General features: G+C 30.6%; 1 protein-coding gene across 1 annotated transcript in view; it reads left to right on the forward strand.

Moving 5' to 3' along the window:
* The first annotated feature begins 3494 nt into the window (after window positions 1-3494).
* LOC111638857 (protein HGV2-like) overlaps window positions 3495-13501 on the forward strand; it is a 35163-nt gene continuing 25156 nt past the window's right edge. The window contains exon 1 of the mRNA XM_023384619.1: window positions 3495-3695. Within this exon, the coding sequence (XP_023240387.1) occupies window positions 3658-3695 (38 nt within the window). The 5' untranslated portion in view covers window positions 3495-3657. The remainder of the gene's footprint in view (window positions 3696-13501) is intronic.

The raw sequence follows: 13501 nt of genomic DNA on the forward strand, positions 1-13501 counted from the left end.
ATGCGTACAAGTACAAATTGATAAGGAAGCCCTGTGGGGATTCCGTAATTTCGCCAGTCCTGTCAACTTCTGTCATAGAGCACAACTATGAGTACTTGGCTTTCGGGCGCCGCCGGATAGTTCAACCTGCCGACAGACGTTTCGCATTGCATCCTAATTCTGATAAATGCCAATAGAGGCGCTGTTAATGCTATAATATAGGCAAATAAGAATATAGTAATTGCGCTCCTGTCGGATTTTTTTCTCCTTGAGAAGACATTTCTTATGCTATAAGTAGGGTGGGTATTGGGGCAATGGCTTTGAATATTACGAGACCGATCGCTCGATTTGCCGCCGCTCTTGACCGCTGCTGCCCGCGTGCAGTGCACGTCTTGCACGCCCGCTTACGGCGGGCCTGTTAGGAACGACTGTGAAAGAAAGAAAGATGGCGGTGACCGTACTATCGATAGTATCGTAATGGACGAATATATAATTATAAAATATGTGTTTTTAGAGACAAAAGAAGGGTTCCAATTGTAAAATTTAACCATAAAATGGGTTATCTTGCCGACAGAGCGTCAAAGTAGCCACAGAAAAATTTAGAATGCCGGCTACCATTCGAAAAAAATTCGAGAAGACACTTACATCACCGCGTGCACTAACTTGCGTTTTCACAACTAAATTTTAATTCATAAAATCACGTAATAGAGTCTCACACGAAACTGTCTGAGGCATGGAGGACGCCATATTGCTTTCCACCGTAAACTACTACTGTGAAAGGCCGTTTTTGCTGTCCTACAACGCACTTTCCGGCCGGAATATAGGAACGCGTTCCGCAGGCATTTTTAAACGGATGTCACTCGCGCGGAGTTACGCGGAAAAATAAAAGAACGCACCCAAGAACTTCAGCTACAGCATGCGTAAACACGAATAAAATGTAAACAAACCACAAAGATGGCGCCGGACAATTGCGCATGCTCATGACGTCACTCGTGATGTCGACTTGAAACCTCTCTATAGGTATCACCTTTTCAATGATATTTCGTGTCTTTCTCCGCTACAGGATTACTAAATTTTCGGAAGTTTTTACTTAAATTGGCTACTCTTGTATGGTCTCGATTATAATATACATCTTTTTCATACTTTTCGTGACTTCTAACTGCTGTACTTTTAGAACAGCCAAGAAAAAGCTCAAATTGATATGCAAAAAATTTGTACAAATAAACGTTCTGTTGAAATGCCATTACGCTTTTACCTGTACAAAATGTAGGTACTACATTAGTACTTTGTCATTCGATCCTACTGATGTTTAGATCTAACATTAAGCAGGCAAACACGAACAGTAACAAAAAAAGAACTTTATTAGAAAAGGTTAGAACTGTCACAGACATCCTCGGGCAACACCCGGACAAAATCCAACGAACTTTCGCGCCTTTTCTTTTCTTCATGTTGCCAGCCACTCTTGTTGGCAAGTGTTGCCAGCCAGAGTTCGTGATCTTGGCAAGTGTTGCCAGACAGTGTTCAGGATCTCTGGCGCTGGCGGCCACAGCTACTCNTTAAATTGGCTACTCTTGTATGGTCTCGATTATAATATACATCTTTTTCATACTTTTCGTGACTTCTAACTGCTGTACTTTTAGAACAGCCAAGAAAAAGCTCAAATTGATATGCAAAAAATTTGTACAAATAAACGTTCTGTTGAAATGCCATTACGCTTTTACCTGTACAAAATGTAGGTACTACATTAGTACTTTGTCATTCGATCCTACTGATGTTTAGATCTAACATTAAGCAGGCAAACACGAACAGTAACAAAAAAAGAACTTTATTAGAAAAGGTTAGAACTGTCACAGACATCCTCGGGCAACACCCGGACAAAATCCAACGAACTTTCGCGCCTTTTCTTTTCTTCATGTTGCCAGCCACTCTTGTTGGCAAGTGTTGCCAGCCAGAGTTCGTGATCTTGGCAAGTGTTGCCAGACAGAGTTCGTGATCTTGGCAAGTGTTGCCAGACAGTGTTCAGGATCTCTGGCGCTGGCGGCCACAGTACATTTTATTACAGAGTAGTTTCCATCTAGTGAGCTGTCTAAAAACTGAGGCATTTTTTACACAGAACAGCGTTTCTTAAACTAGGGTCACGACCATTCGAGAGGTGGACTAAAAATTTTAGACGGTCGCAAACATAGGAGTAAAGTTGGAAGGAGGGGCTCATATTAGAATTTCGAACTATGGCCGAAATGAAGTTGTTTCGGCTCTGCAGAAACGCATACAACTATTACATATACTGTATTATTATGGAGTACATATTTTCGATCAATGCGCTACTTTCAAAGAATATATAGCTTTAGTTAACCACAGTTAGATTAGCTTCAGTTTGCCCCTCTGGGGCACGAGATATATCCCGGTGACAATTACTAACAAACTAAGACTTAAAATTGAGGATGAAGCTTTATCACCGAGGATTCTGTTACTTGTCGATTGCTGGATCTGCTTTGCAGAAGCTATCCGGAATTTGTGAGAGAGAGTCAATTCTCTCCCACAAATTCCGGTCCATCCGCCACAAGAGACCTTTCGGCTGTGTACACATTAAGCATTTTGCGTTGCGTTAAACGAGCGTTAGCAGCGTACACACACCGCGTTAGCTAGGCGTTCGACGACCGTTTAGAGGAGCGTGAGCACTGGCTCAGTTTGGAAATGTACGTGAAAGTAATTGCTTATGTGTGCCTTCTCCATCGTCACTATAAAAGACAATGGCAAAGGCAAAGAGAATTTTGGGTGCACCCAATATTACGAGATAGATTGACGCATGGAATGTTTGTGACGTTGTATCCAAAACTAAGACAATGTGAACCCAAGTTTATTAATTCTTTTAGAATATCTATAAAATCATTTGACGATGGCTGGTCTCTTTTAGATTTCATCAATAAATAGATCAGTATCGAAATGATCGTTCTCAATTTCGGCCAACACGTGTCCACTCTACCCGAAAACGCGCGATCGAATGTACAATAATATGGCAGCACATGTATTTCAAAACGCGCTGCTGACGCCCGCGAAACGCGCGTTTTAACAAAAATTTATCAAAGCGCGTTTGACGCGCGCTTGGCCAGAAGCGCGCGTTTGAGTGTGTATATCTATGCAGAACTCTGGGTTCTTTAAAACGCGCGTTTAAAAACGTCTAATGTGTACACAGCCTTCAAATTTCAGTGCCGAACGTCCTTCTCGCGCACCGTAATCGAGAACCATCTATATAACATATTATGGGTTAATTAAGTATGAAATTTGATTTCAGGGTTAAACTGTTTTAAATTCGAATATTACTATACAGTAGAAATTTCCTTACGAATTTTATAATTACATAAACTACAAAATTAAATTAAATTTTGACAGTAATATTTAATAAAATTTAGTAATTTCGTAAGACACGTTATGTATTTTATAATATTTTTTCAATGCCTAAAATTTCAATTTTATTAGAAATACTTTTCAGAATTTGGCTATAATTATTATTTAATCGTCATCAGTTTGCCGTCATATTTTAGTGGAGTGGACGTAATTACTCTCGTCGTCTGTTGGCGCGAAAGGAACGAATTATCTACTTCCTAAACTTGGATATTACTGAAAAGACTCTTTTATATAAGTGTTTTAATAAGAAGATAAGAATTTCGTTGTTTAAATATGTCGTCAAATACGTCATCCCCAAATAAGATGGACAGGTAAATGTATATAATTGCCATTAGGATACGTTTAAGCCATTGCGAAGGTTTGTTTTGAATGAAAAGTTTGTGTATCGACCAATCAACAGTTTTATATGCAGTAATATAGTTCAATGACATCGTACAACTATTTTTTTCTCTCTTGCTTCACTAATTTCTCCTTTAAATCTTCTTCCACTTCGTACTATTATAAGAAATTAAATAAATATTTTGTTTAATGCAATAAATTATCAGTTTATAAGTTATATTTTGGACACTGTTTTAAACATTATCATTTATTTGACACAAAAAAAATAATGTAATAATTTCATATTCCAGGTCAGTATTTTATTACATTATAGTGTAATAATATGCCAATCTGAATTACCTTAAATGTATATAATGCAATTGCAAAGCAAAAATAATTAAGTTATTTATTCTCTTGTATTTCAATATTACCAGAACTTGTTAACTACAATATTTTATTTTGTTTATTTGCTAGAATTATTTTATTTCCAGAATAATTATGACCTTGTGCACATGCATCATTCTTTTGCTTGCAGCTTTTCAACTAGCAATTCAAAAGAGGAATTATGCAAATCCATTTATGTATGGTTTATGATTTGCTAGATGTGTTTTTCTTCTGTTTGTAATTTTGTGTGTATTAAATTGGGAAATATCCAGTAAAGATTATACAAACATTATTTGGTACTAAATCACTCTCTTAAACATATTACGATATAATCTACCTATGTTTATATAATCTTTACGTGTGTTAATAAATGCTAAAATTTTGTTTACCGATTGAGAGCAATTTGCTCATTGCACTTTTCCTGGAATATTTTGATGGTAAACGGAATTAAATATGTGACCTGCTAATTAGTTATTGTTGTAAAATTAAAACAATTGTTTTCTGTTTATTCTAATTACGATAATTTTAAAAATCCCCTATTTCAGATGTTATCAATATAATATAAATATAAATCAATTCTCTATTTATATACTAATGTATTGTATTTGTATTATATTATAATGCTGAAACAGAATTTAGACTTATTGTTGTTACATCATATTTGCTTTTTATATGGCTTGAAATTTCCTAATCATTAATTAACTCTGCAATTATTATTTTAACAAGAATAATTCAATGTATATGTTTGAAGTGATTGCATTTCTTTATATATCATTTAGAATCAAAATTAAATAATATCCAGTGAGATTATGGTTTGTATGAGATAATTACATTGTATATAATTATTAAATTGGCCTTATTATAGTCTGATCATTTGGCAGATTAACTTGCTTTGATTACAGTTTGTTTTAAATAACTTTAATGGCAGTTTTGAGTTTTGTTTTAGTAATTGATAATGTTGTGCTATAGGTCTAAATTTAAGTAGATATTATTTTTGCCCTAGAAAAATATCAACTGATATTATTTGAAATAGCACAATTGGAATAATATAAAAGTTGAAGTGATTGAATTGAGATAAATGAAAGGATGCCAATAGATGTTAAATTATGCCAATCACTATCATTTGGAATATTGTTAGCTGATATGTAATTTGGATTGTTTTAAATAAATTGACTATTTCAGTAATGTTATTTTTAAAACATGAATTAACATGAACATTTTAAGTCAATTGATATGAAAATTATTATTTTTATTATTAAAGAAGAAAAAATTAATATGTTAGTAGGTAAAGTTTAAAGTAGGCCTATTACAGATAACATATGACATACAACCTAAGCTTACATATATTAACCAATTTTGCTAAAAGTGTCATGGACAAATAATACTTTTGGTTCTGAGAATATCAATAACCAAATATTAAAATATGTCCATATTTAAAAACTCCAAAGATGTTATGCATCAGTTTAGATAGTCATTATTTATTTGCATTACAAATCTGCTGATTATATTGTTAATTACACATTAAATATTAAAAATTTTGTTTCAGCATCACATTTTTTACTATCAGTTAAAAACAACTATCCAAAAAATTGTTATGAATGTTAAATGTTAACCAAAGCATTCAAAATATTTCTGAAGCCTAACATTTAAAATTAAATGGTTTGAATAGATTTATGAATGAATTGATTTCAAGTGTTCTGTCCACAAGTCCCTCTCACCTATTCTTAACATCTTGCAGCATTTGAATATATCAAATGATGTCAATTGATATTTTTTACTAGGGTGGGTTATTTATTTATTTTTGATATTAACTCATAATTCCATTGTGTGCACATTTTTTTGTCTGCAATTTTGTAATAAAATGTAGATTTACTTTTTAGTTTTAAATTATTTTTTGTATATATAGTATGAATGAATAAAATACAGGTTTTCCTTATACAACACAAAATTCCTACAACACTGTTTCATTCTAACACAGTTCAAGAATTGGAGACATCCCCATACAAAACTTTGCAATTTTTAAGTGTAAACAGTATCATTTGATAACTTTTATTCAAGCAAGCATGTGTGTTGTCTCATATTTGTTCACAAATTTTAGAATATTGAAATTTTCAACATTGTTTCGTGCCTTTCACCCAGTTTTCTTTAATGAGAACTGATTGTATAATTTTCCTTCATCCTTGTCCTTAGTTTCCTATTCTAGCTTACCTATAAATCAGGTTGTTGTTGGTGATACTGCTCTAAATAAACCTGAAAGACTGTTGCTGTGTTTTGTTTTTATAGATTAAATTAAAAGGTACTATATAAAAAAAATTAAATTTTTAAAGATCTCTTAGGCAAATGCAAGCGAATGAAAATATCAGATTTTATGGGGGGGAAATATGTAGAAAAATCAAGATGTTGCTGATACTTCAGATTAAGGTCAATAGGAAAACTCAGATGATGATGATGATTTTGCCAAAAAGAAAACATCCTCATTTAATGGTATTTACCAGAATTAAAGAATAGTATAGTTTTGCTAACTTTTGGAACCTAACCCTATATTTTGTTTTAGTCCTTTGTTTTGTATAGCATGAGTTTGCATAACACAGAACTTTTTCAGAACCTAACTACAGTGTTATATGGGGAATATCTGTACTTAAAACATCTTGATTTTATTAATATTTATTAATATAGTCATGTAAAGCAAACTATATTCATTATTATAATAACAAAATATACAAATTTTGTACAAATTAACTTATTTACCTTTTATGAAAAATTATTTGTTCTAAAATATTCGAAATATATCTTCCTTTTTTAGGATAATACATGCAATTGACTTTTTCCATAAACTCTGTTTATGAATTTTAATTGTGCACAACTTTGTCATGTGTTGTATGGTACATGCGGCAAGATTGTGATTGTTGTGTGCGTCATATGATGCAATACAAAAGTGATTAAACAGCCCAATGTGTTTTTGTTACATTATTACCATGGAGGAAATATTTTTGTTTATAAACTTGTTTCCATACTTTTTAAAAACTTCATGTAACTGCAATTTAGGAAATAATTTTTGTGTTGGTTTTATGTTGTTAATTTTATTTTTTTTATCATTTAGTATTTTTGTGCAGTTTTCTAACTTAATGTTTGGGATTTTTCAAAAGCACAAGTAATTCGGCTAATAAATGCCATGTTATATTAATTTGGAGTACTATGCATAATCCTTTTTTCTTTGATGATCATGATGGAAGAGGAAGGAAATAAGGTTGCCAAATGTCCTTTATTTCAAAGAACAATACTTTATTTCAGCTAACCTATTCTTGTTTTTTTATTGAAACAAGATGTCGCTTATTTTCATTTTTCAATGCTTTAGTTTCGTAATGGCAATAATGAATCTTTGCACAGTTGTATGCCTATCTTTAAACAATCCATATCCATTCCTGTAAAAAGTTATGGTTTACCATTAAAAATTTTAAAATATTTATAGTTAAAGTGAAAAGCTGTAGTTTTTGATTAAAATTAAAAAATATAAACAGAATGGTTAATAATAATGTTTTAATTTTAAATATGGATATATCAAAATATGCAAAGAAAATATTTTAAATATTTTATTTGCATATTTTGAGTTTCTGTAATCCAAACTTATATCTACAATGATGGCAGTGTACATGAGTTAACTATTCTTTTTAGTTACGTTAGAGATTGGTTTTGATAATTAGTTTATTAAATATCAACTTTCTGAAACCCAATGTATTGATACTAAGCCAAACAATTGCTGTAATGAAGACAATAGTTTGGCTTAGTTTATTAAATATTTCTGATATTCCTAGATTTTTGTGTCAAATGTATATCAGTATTATTTCTTAGCATAAATATTTGTAATGATTTATTTTTGCAGTACTTTTGTTTGTAATAGTGTTGATAGATTTGTTATGCATTATTTTGCTTAAGTTTATTTTTAATCCTACTTCAATTTTTGTGGCAAATCCTTGGATAGCAATTGAGCTTTAATCAGGATGATGACATTTTAAATTGAATGTAAGAGTTTTTTAAATAGCTTATTTTAATTTTTGTTAATTATATTTTCTCATCAATTTAAATTTTACATAATGTATTCTGATGTATTTAGATAATAATTTTGGAAATATGATTTTTGTCATAATTTTATAATTTCTATAAGTTATCATGAGTATTTATTAAGGCTTTTAGAACTTTATATACAGTTGAACCATATTAAATGAGAAAAACATGTGAAAGTACTTTTAAATTGCTTTCAAAGTAAATATTGTCATTACAAAAGAACTGCACAGCACAAATTAACATGTAATTTGCTAATTGTGATGACATGTTATGTATTATTTACATTGCTTTTTGTATATGCTGGTGATTTCCTGTTAGTGTGGACTAAGCTAAGTAAATACATAATTTGCTTTTTCATTTTTTAATAATCATGTAGAATTTTCCAATGTTAAAATGCATAAAAAAGAAGAAATTGCTGTAGGGTACTGAAATATGACTTATAAGGATGTGGAATTGTATAAATTAAAAATGAATAACTGTTTTATAATGAAGAAAGTACATTACAGAAAATATTTAGCATATAATTATGAAAAATTTACAATTGAGCAGTTAAGAAACCTAAAACTGAGCCTGTGTATGTGTGTAGGTGGTTGACTTTTGGACAGTTTGCTCTTTGATACATTGTACTTTGATACCCAACTTGCTTTTTACATGTAAAATTTGCATTTTTGCATATTTTCAACTGACTTACAAAAATTTTGAGATATCATTTGTCTATTTTGGTTTTGTTAACAGTTTTGGTATGGTTACCATTTGTAAAAAGCAAAAATTTTTATTATGTTGTACAATGCATGGAACAATTGTTTTACATTTTCACTGTAAAGTAAAATCTATAACAGATTTTATAATTTTTCTTTTATCTCTCTGGGAATAGAATGCCCATTATAAAATACAACTGTATTGTTTAACTTTTCTACATATGTCTAGGAATAAGAAGTGGCAAAAGGATAGTTTTTGGTGTTATTTTATTTTGATAAAGAAAAATTTAAGATTATGTTTCAGTTGTAAAAATGGAAAAGATATGATTTAAAATTTTATAATTTTAATGTTGAAAGTTAGAAAAGACTGGAACTGTAAGATAATGAAAATTTTAACACAGAATTGTATATGTATGCTGTTGTGATATCCTCTAAGTTTAAGAATTTTGTTTTTTTTTTGTTTTTTTAATTCTTTTAAAACAATTTTGATTTCATCTGTTTGATTTTCTTTGTCATATTTGTTTTTTATTGTTGGTTAGAATTACACTTATATCATTCTATAAATTTTAACAAAATATGGCAATATATTAAATACAGTGTGTGATTGGTTAACGAACAGATTAATTAATGAACAAATCGGATAATGAACACTTTCACGAAAGATTTTTATGATCGGACAACAAACACATGTTCAGGTAATGAACACTTCACAGAACAAACACAAGAAGAAGCAACATAAAATAACAAATACGGATTGGTCTTCCTTTGTCTACAAGGCAACAATTCGAAACTTTTCGGAGCGCAAGAGATGTCGACCTTGATGTTTAACCCAGAATATACTAATCGGATAGTATTCCCCCAAAATTTGAAACTCTCCCTTGTAATTCCAGCCTTTTACATTTCTGATAGAAACAATTCTTTTACGTTTTCTTCTGAAAAAGCAGATTTATGCCAATATCTGCTATTAAAGATCTTTTGAAGAAGTGGGAGGATGTCAGAACAACGGTCTTAAAATGGCATCCAATCCAGGTTGAGATTAATAGGCTTAGGGATCTCTACAATTACAATGTGATTAATTACTTATGAGAAATTATGAAGACAGAAAAGCAATTGACATTGGACAGATTCTTTAATCCCTGCAAATGGAAAAAACATGACAAATAAAAATGCAAGACTGTGTATATATGTATTTTTATTATTACATATGAATAAACGTAGTAAGAAAATATATATTTTTTATTTTTTGGGAGTCTCCAGAATGAATTAATCAAATTCCCATAGAAACCTATGGTAAATTAATAATCGGTTAATGAACAATTTGGATAGTGAACAAAGTCTTGGAACGGATTATATTCGTTAACCGATCATCCACTGTATTTTATTTACATATCTGTTTTTCTTATCTTTAAAGTCTCAAGTACACAATTTGATGACTTAAACAATGCCATAATGCTCACCACAGCCTAGTGTTGTTTTGACTAGGTGATTTAGTATTTAAAGAAAAACATCTGAGATGAAAAAAAATTGTGCCAAGTAAAAATTTATGACAATTTGGATGACAGTCAAATTTTTTTCTTAGTTATTCTTTGGTAAATAAGCTTGGCATTTCAAAATGAAATGATCAAAACAATAATAAAAACCTTGAGGATATTGATTCAAGTTGCCACTTGCCTTTATCAAAGAATAACTCCTAAAGAAAAAATTTGACTGTCATCCAAATTGTTATAATTTTTTACATCTCAGATGTTTGTTTGGATATCAAATGCTTTTGGTTAATGATTGTGCTATTACATGAAGACCTAAGATGATATGCTGTACAGTTCAGTTTGTGCTCAGCAATGCAATGGCTGCTGACTGAATGCTTTCAATATGCTGTTATAAAAAGTTATAAATTTGCATAAATTTTAGCTTTTGTTATTCTGGATAACAATTTGATTGAAAATCATTAATTTTGATGCAATTTTATCCTTACAAGCATAAATTAAACCATAAAAGTAAAACAGCTCTTTCCTCCTGTGATCCCCCTTTGACCTATTGACTGGGAAGTTTTGTCATCACCTCACTGATAATGAGAGAGGTGTAAGTTTAAAATTTGTTTGTTTGTTTGTTTTTTTTTTATTGCTTATATTCAGCAACCTGCTTACAGGAAAACTTGAAATTTTGCATACTATCTAAGAAAACAATTATTTTTTGAATGAAAGATTCAGAATTATTATAGGCATTTGGGAGTGGAGAAATTGACTCTGAAAATTGACAAGTCTGATCCTATATATATATAGTCAGTCAGTGACTTTTTCACTTGGTGTGAAGTCACTGCCATGACTCTCAATAAATCTTTACACAGCTCAGGATGTTTTGAGAAGTTTGTATTAATGTTTTAGCCTGTACACTTTGTTGTATAAGGAACTTACAAAGTTGAAGTTTCCAGTCCTAATGGAAGATGCCAGGCCAGTTGGGCATTGAGAACATTGTATGGATGAAGCCATAAGTTACCTCACTGCCTCTGGTTGTTGCCATCCTAAGGAGAAAAATTGCTAATAAGTGATTTTTATCATCTGGATCTTTGCCCAATAAGAGAAGGCAATGTCAATATTTTAGAATGTTACTTGGAAAGAATGCTCGTGGAACAGTTCTGTTCCAGAACTTTTTATAGAGCAAATTTTTTTTTTCAATCAATGTTTTAAGTTCTCTCTTATGTGATAAATTTGAAACATAAAAATACATTATAGAAATATTTATAGTATTTGATAATGATACTTTGTTTATGTTTCAACAAAATCATAAAGTATCATTATAATAATAAATTATAGAGTGTTGATTATCCGAATGCCGATCAACTGAAACCATTCCAGTTGGACTGTGTCATGCTGAATCAAACGTTTTTGGTACTAGATTAACTTCTAAAGTATAATTTTTTTGTTTTTATATTTTTCAATATATTTATTTTGTTTGTACAAAATAAAGAAATAATTTTTAATGATACAATAGCCACAATTATTATTATAAAAATTTTCGTTAGTCTTAACATCAACGAAAATTCAACATAAAGCGACACGCAACAGAGAAAAATTTGAACATGGGATATCTTAATATACTATTATTGGGATATACTAATATACTATATTAATAATGTATTTTTATACATAATTGGTTATCCAAAAAATCGATTTTCCAAACAACCCCCAGTCCCCAATTGATTCGGATAATCAACGCTCTACTGTAATTTCAAATAAAAATTAAGTAAAGTTTAACATCTCTTTCAAAAATTAAAGATATTCTAAATGAACATATATAACATTGAATATAATAGTAATATAATTATTTTGCACATTCCATATAAACTTTTGTTATGCATTCAAAATATATTAGCTTCTTGTAACTTTTTACTATTTAGTATAAAGTATTGAATTTATAATACATTCATGTTCACTTATTTCACTGTTAGTATTATGAGGATTGTTTTTTATCATCACTCTTATAATTAATTTTTGTCATTTATATTTGTAGAAGATATTTCATACCATGCAAAAGACATTCCTCACAATTTAAATTCCCATATTGAATTGTTTGAGATTCCAGGAAAGTAAGCTATCTTAGATATGAAAAAATGTTACTTTCACATGTTAGAGTAGTATCAGAGACTGCCTTAAATTTTAAACTTCTGAAAATGGAAAACTACTGATGTGGAAATAGCAAGCACACTACTGAACTGTGCAGCATACACCACCTTAAAAGTACACAAAACAAAAACTTTAACTATGTACCAGTGATGAATCCTACAACAATAAAAATGTTGAGTTGTCTCTGAGACTATCCAATGTGGTTATGGGTGAATAAACTTTATTGTATTTAAATGAGTATTCTGCTACTAATTATATTGCACCAATGTCATTTTTATATACTTGTAATTGTTGATCTTTTCTGTAACAATTTAGTTGATAAAATAAAAAAAAATGTTACAGTAAAATCTGTAAAAGCCAGAATTATACAAGACACTAAATTTTCTCACTTATGCAGGATTTTAATCTTAGGGAAGGATGAAATATAAAAGTGCTCATTGCTTCAAAATGTGAACATAATTTTTTTCATTAATTTTTACTTGTCCAGCTGTTATATATTTTATATATAACAGAGGGAAAGTATAGTAGTCAGTCAAAAAGTGATCCTCCAAGATTTTTACATTTTTGGACTTCACCGTGAAGAACATTGAGAAATGAAAAAAAATTAGAAGCTAATTTCTGTGTGTATGTGGGGCCTGATTTTGTTCACCTTGTTTGAAGCTTAATAACTTCTGTGCTTTTTGTCAAAAATTTCTGAAAGTTTACATGGAGGTTTGTTTATTGAGGATTGATGCTATTAAATTTTGGTAGTTAAATTAAAGGTCGAGAGGATAAGGAGGAGATGGGGATTGTGAGTATCATGAGTAGGGTTGGAGTTAATGAAGACTAACAACACCAAACGATCGCCTAATTATCGGGCTATAATATGGCTACTTTAAATGATTGGAATTAAGTAATTTGACATTAGAGGTAGGCGTTAGGCGCCATCTCTTAATTAAATTAATAATTAAATAAATAAATTTAGAACATTCTGGAATAAAAGAACTGGCCCGGGACGGGGCTTGAACCCGCAACCTCCTCTCGTTGGTTGGAAGA

This window comes from Centruroides sculpturatus, unplaced genomic scaffold, assembly GCF_000671375.1.
Source record: "Centruroides sculpturatus isolate CEXI.00-Female unplaced genomic scaffold, Cexi_2.0 scaffold956, whole genome shotgun sequence".
Classification (NCBI taxonomy): domain Eukaryota; kingdom Metazoa; phylum Arthropoda; class Arachnida; order Scorpiones; family Buthidae; genus Centruroides; species Centruroides sculpturatus.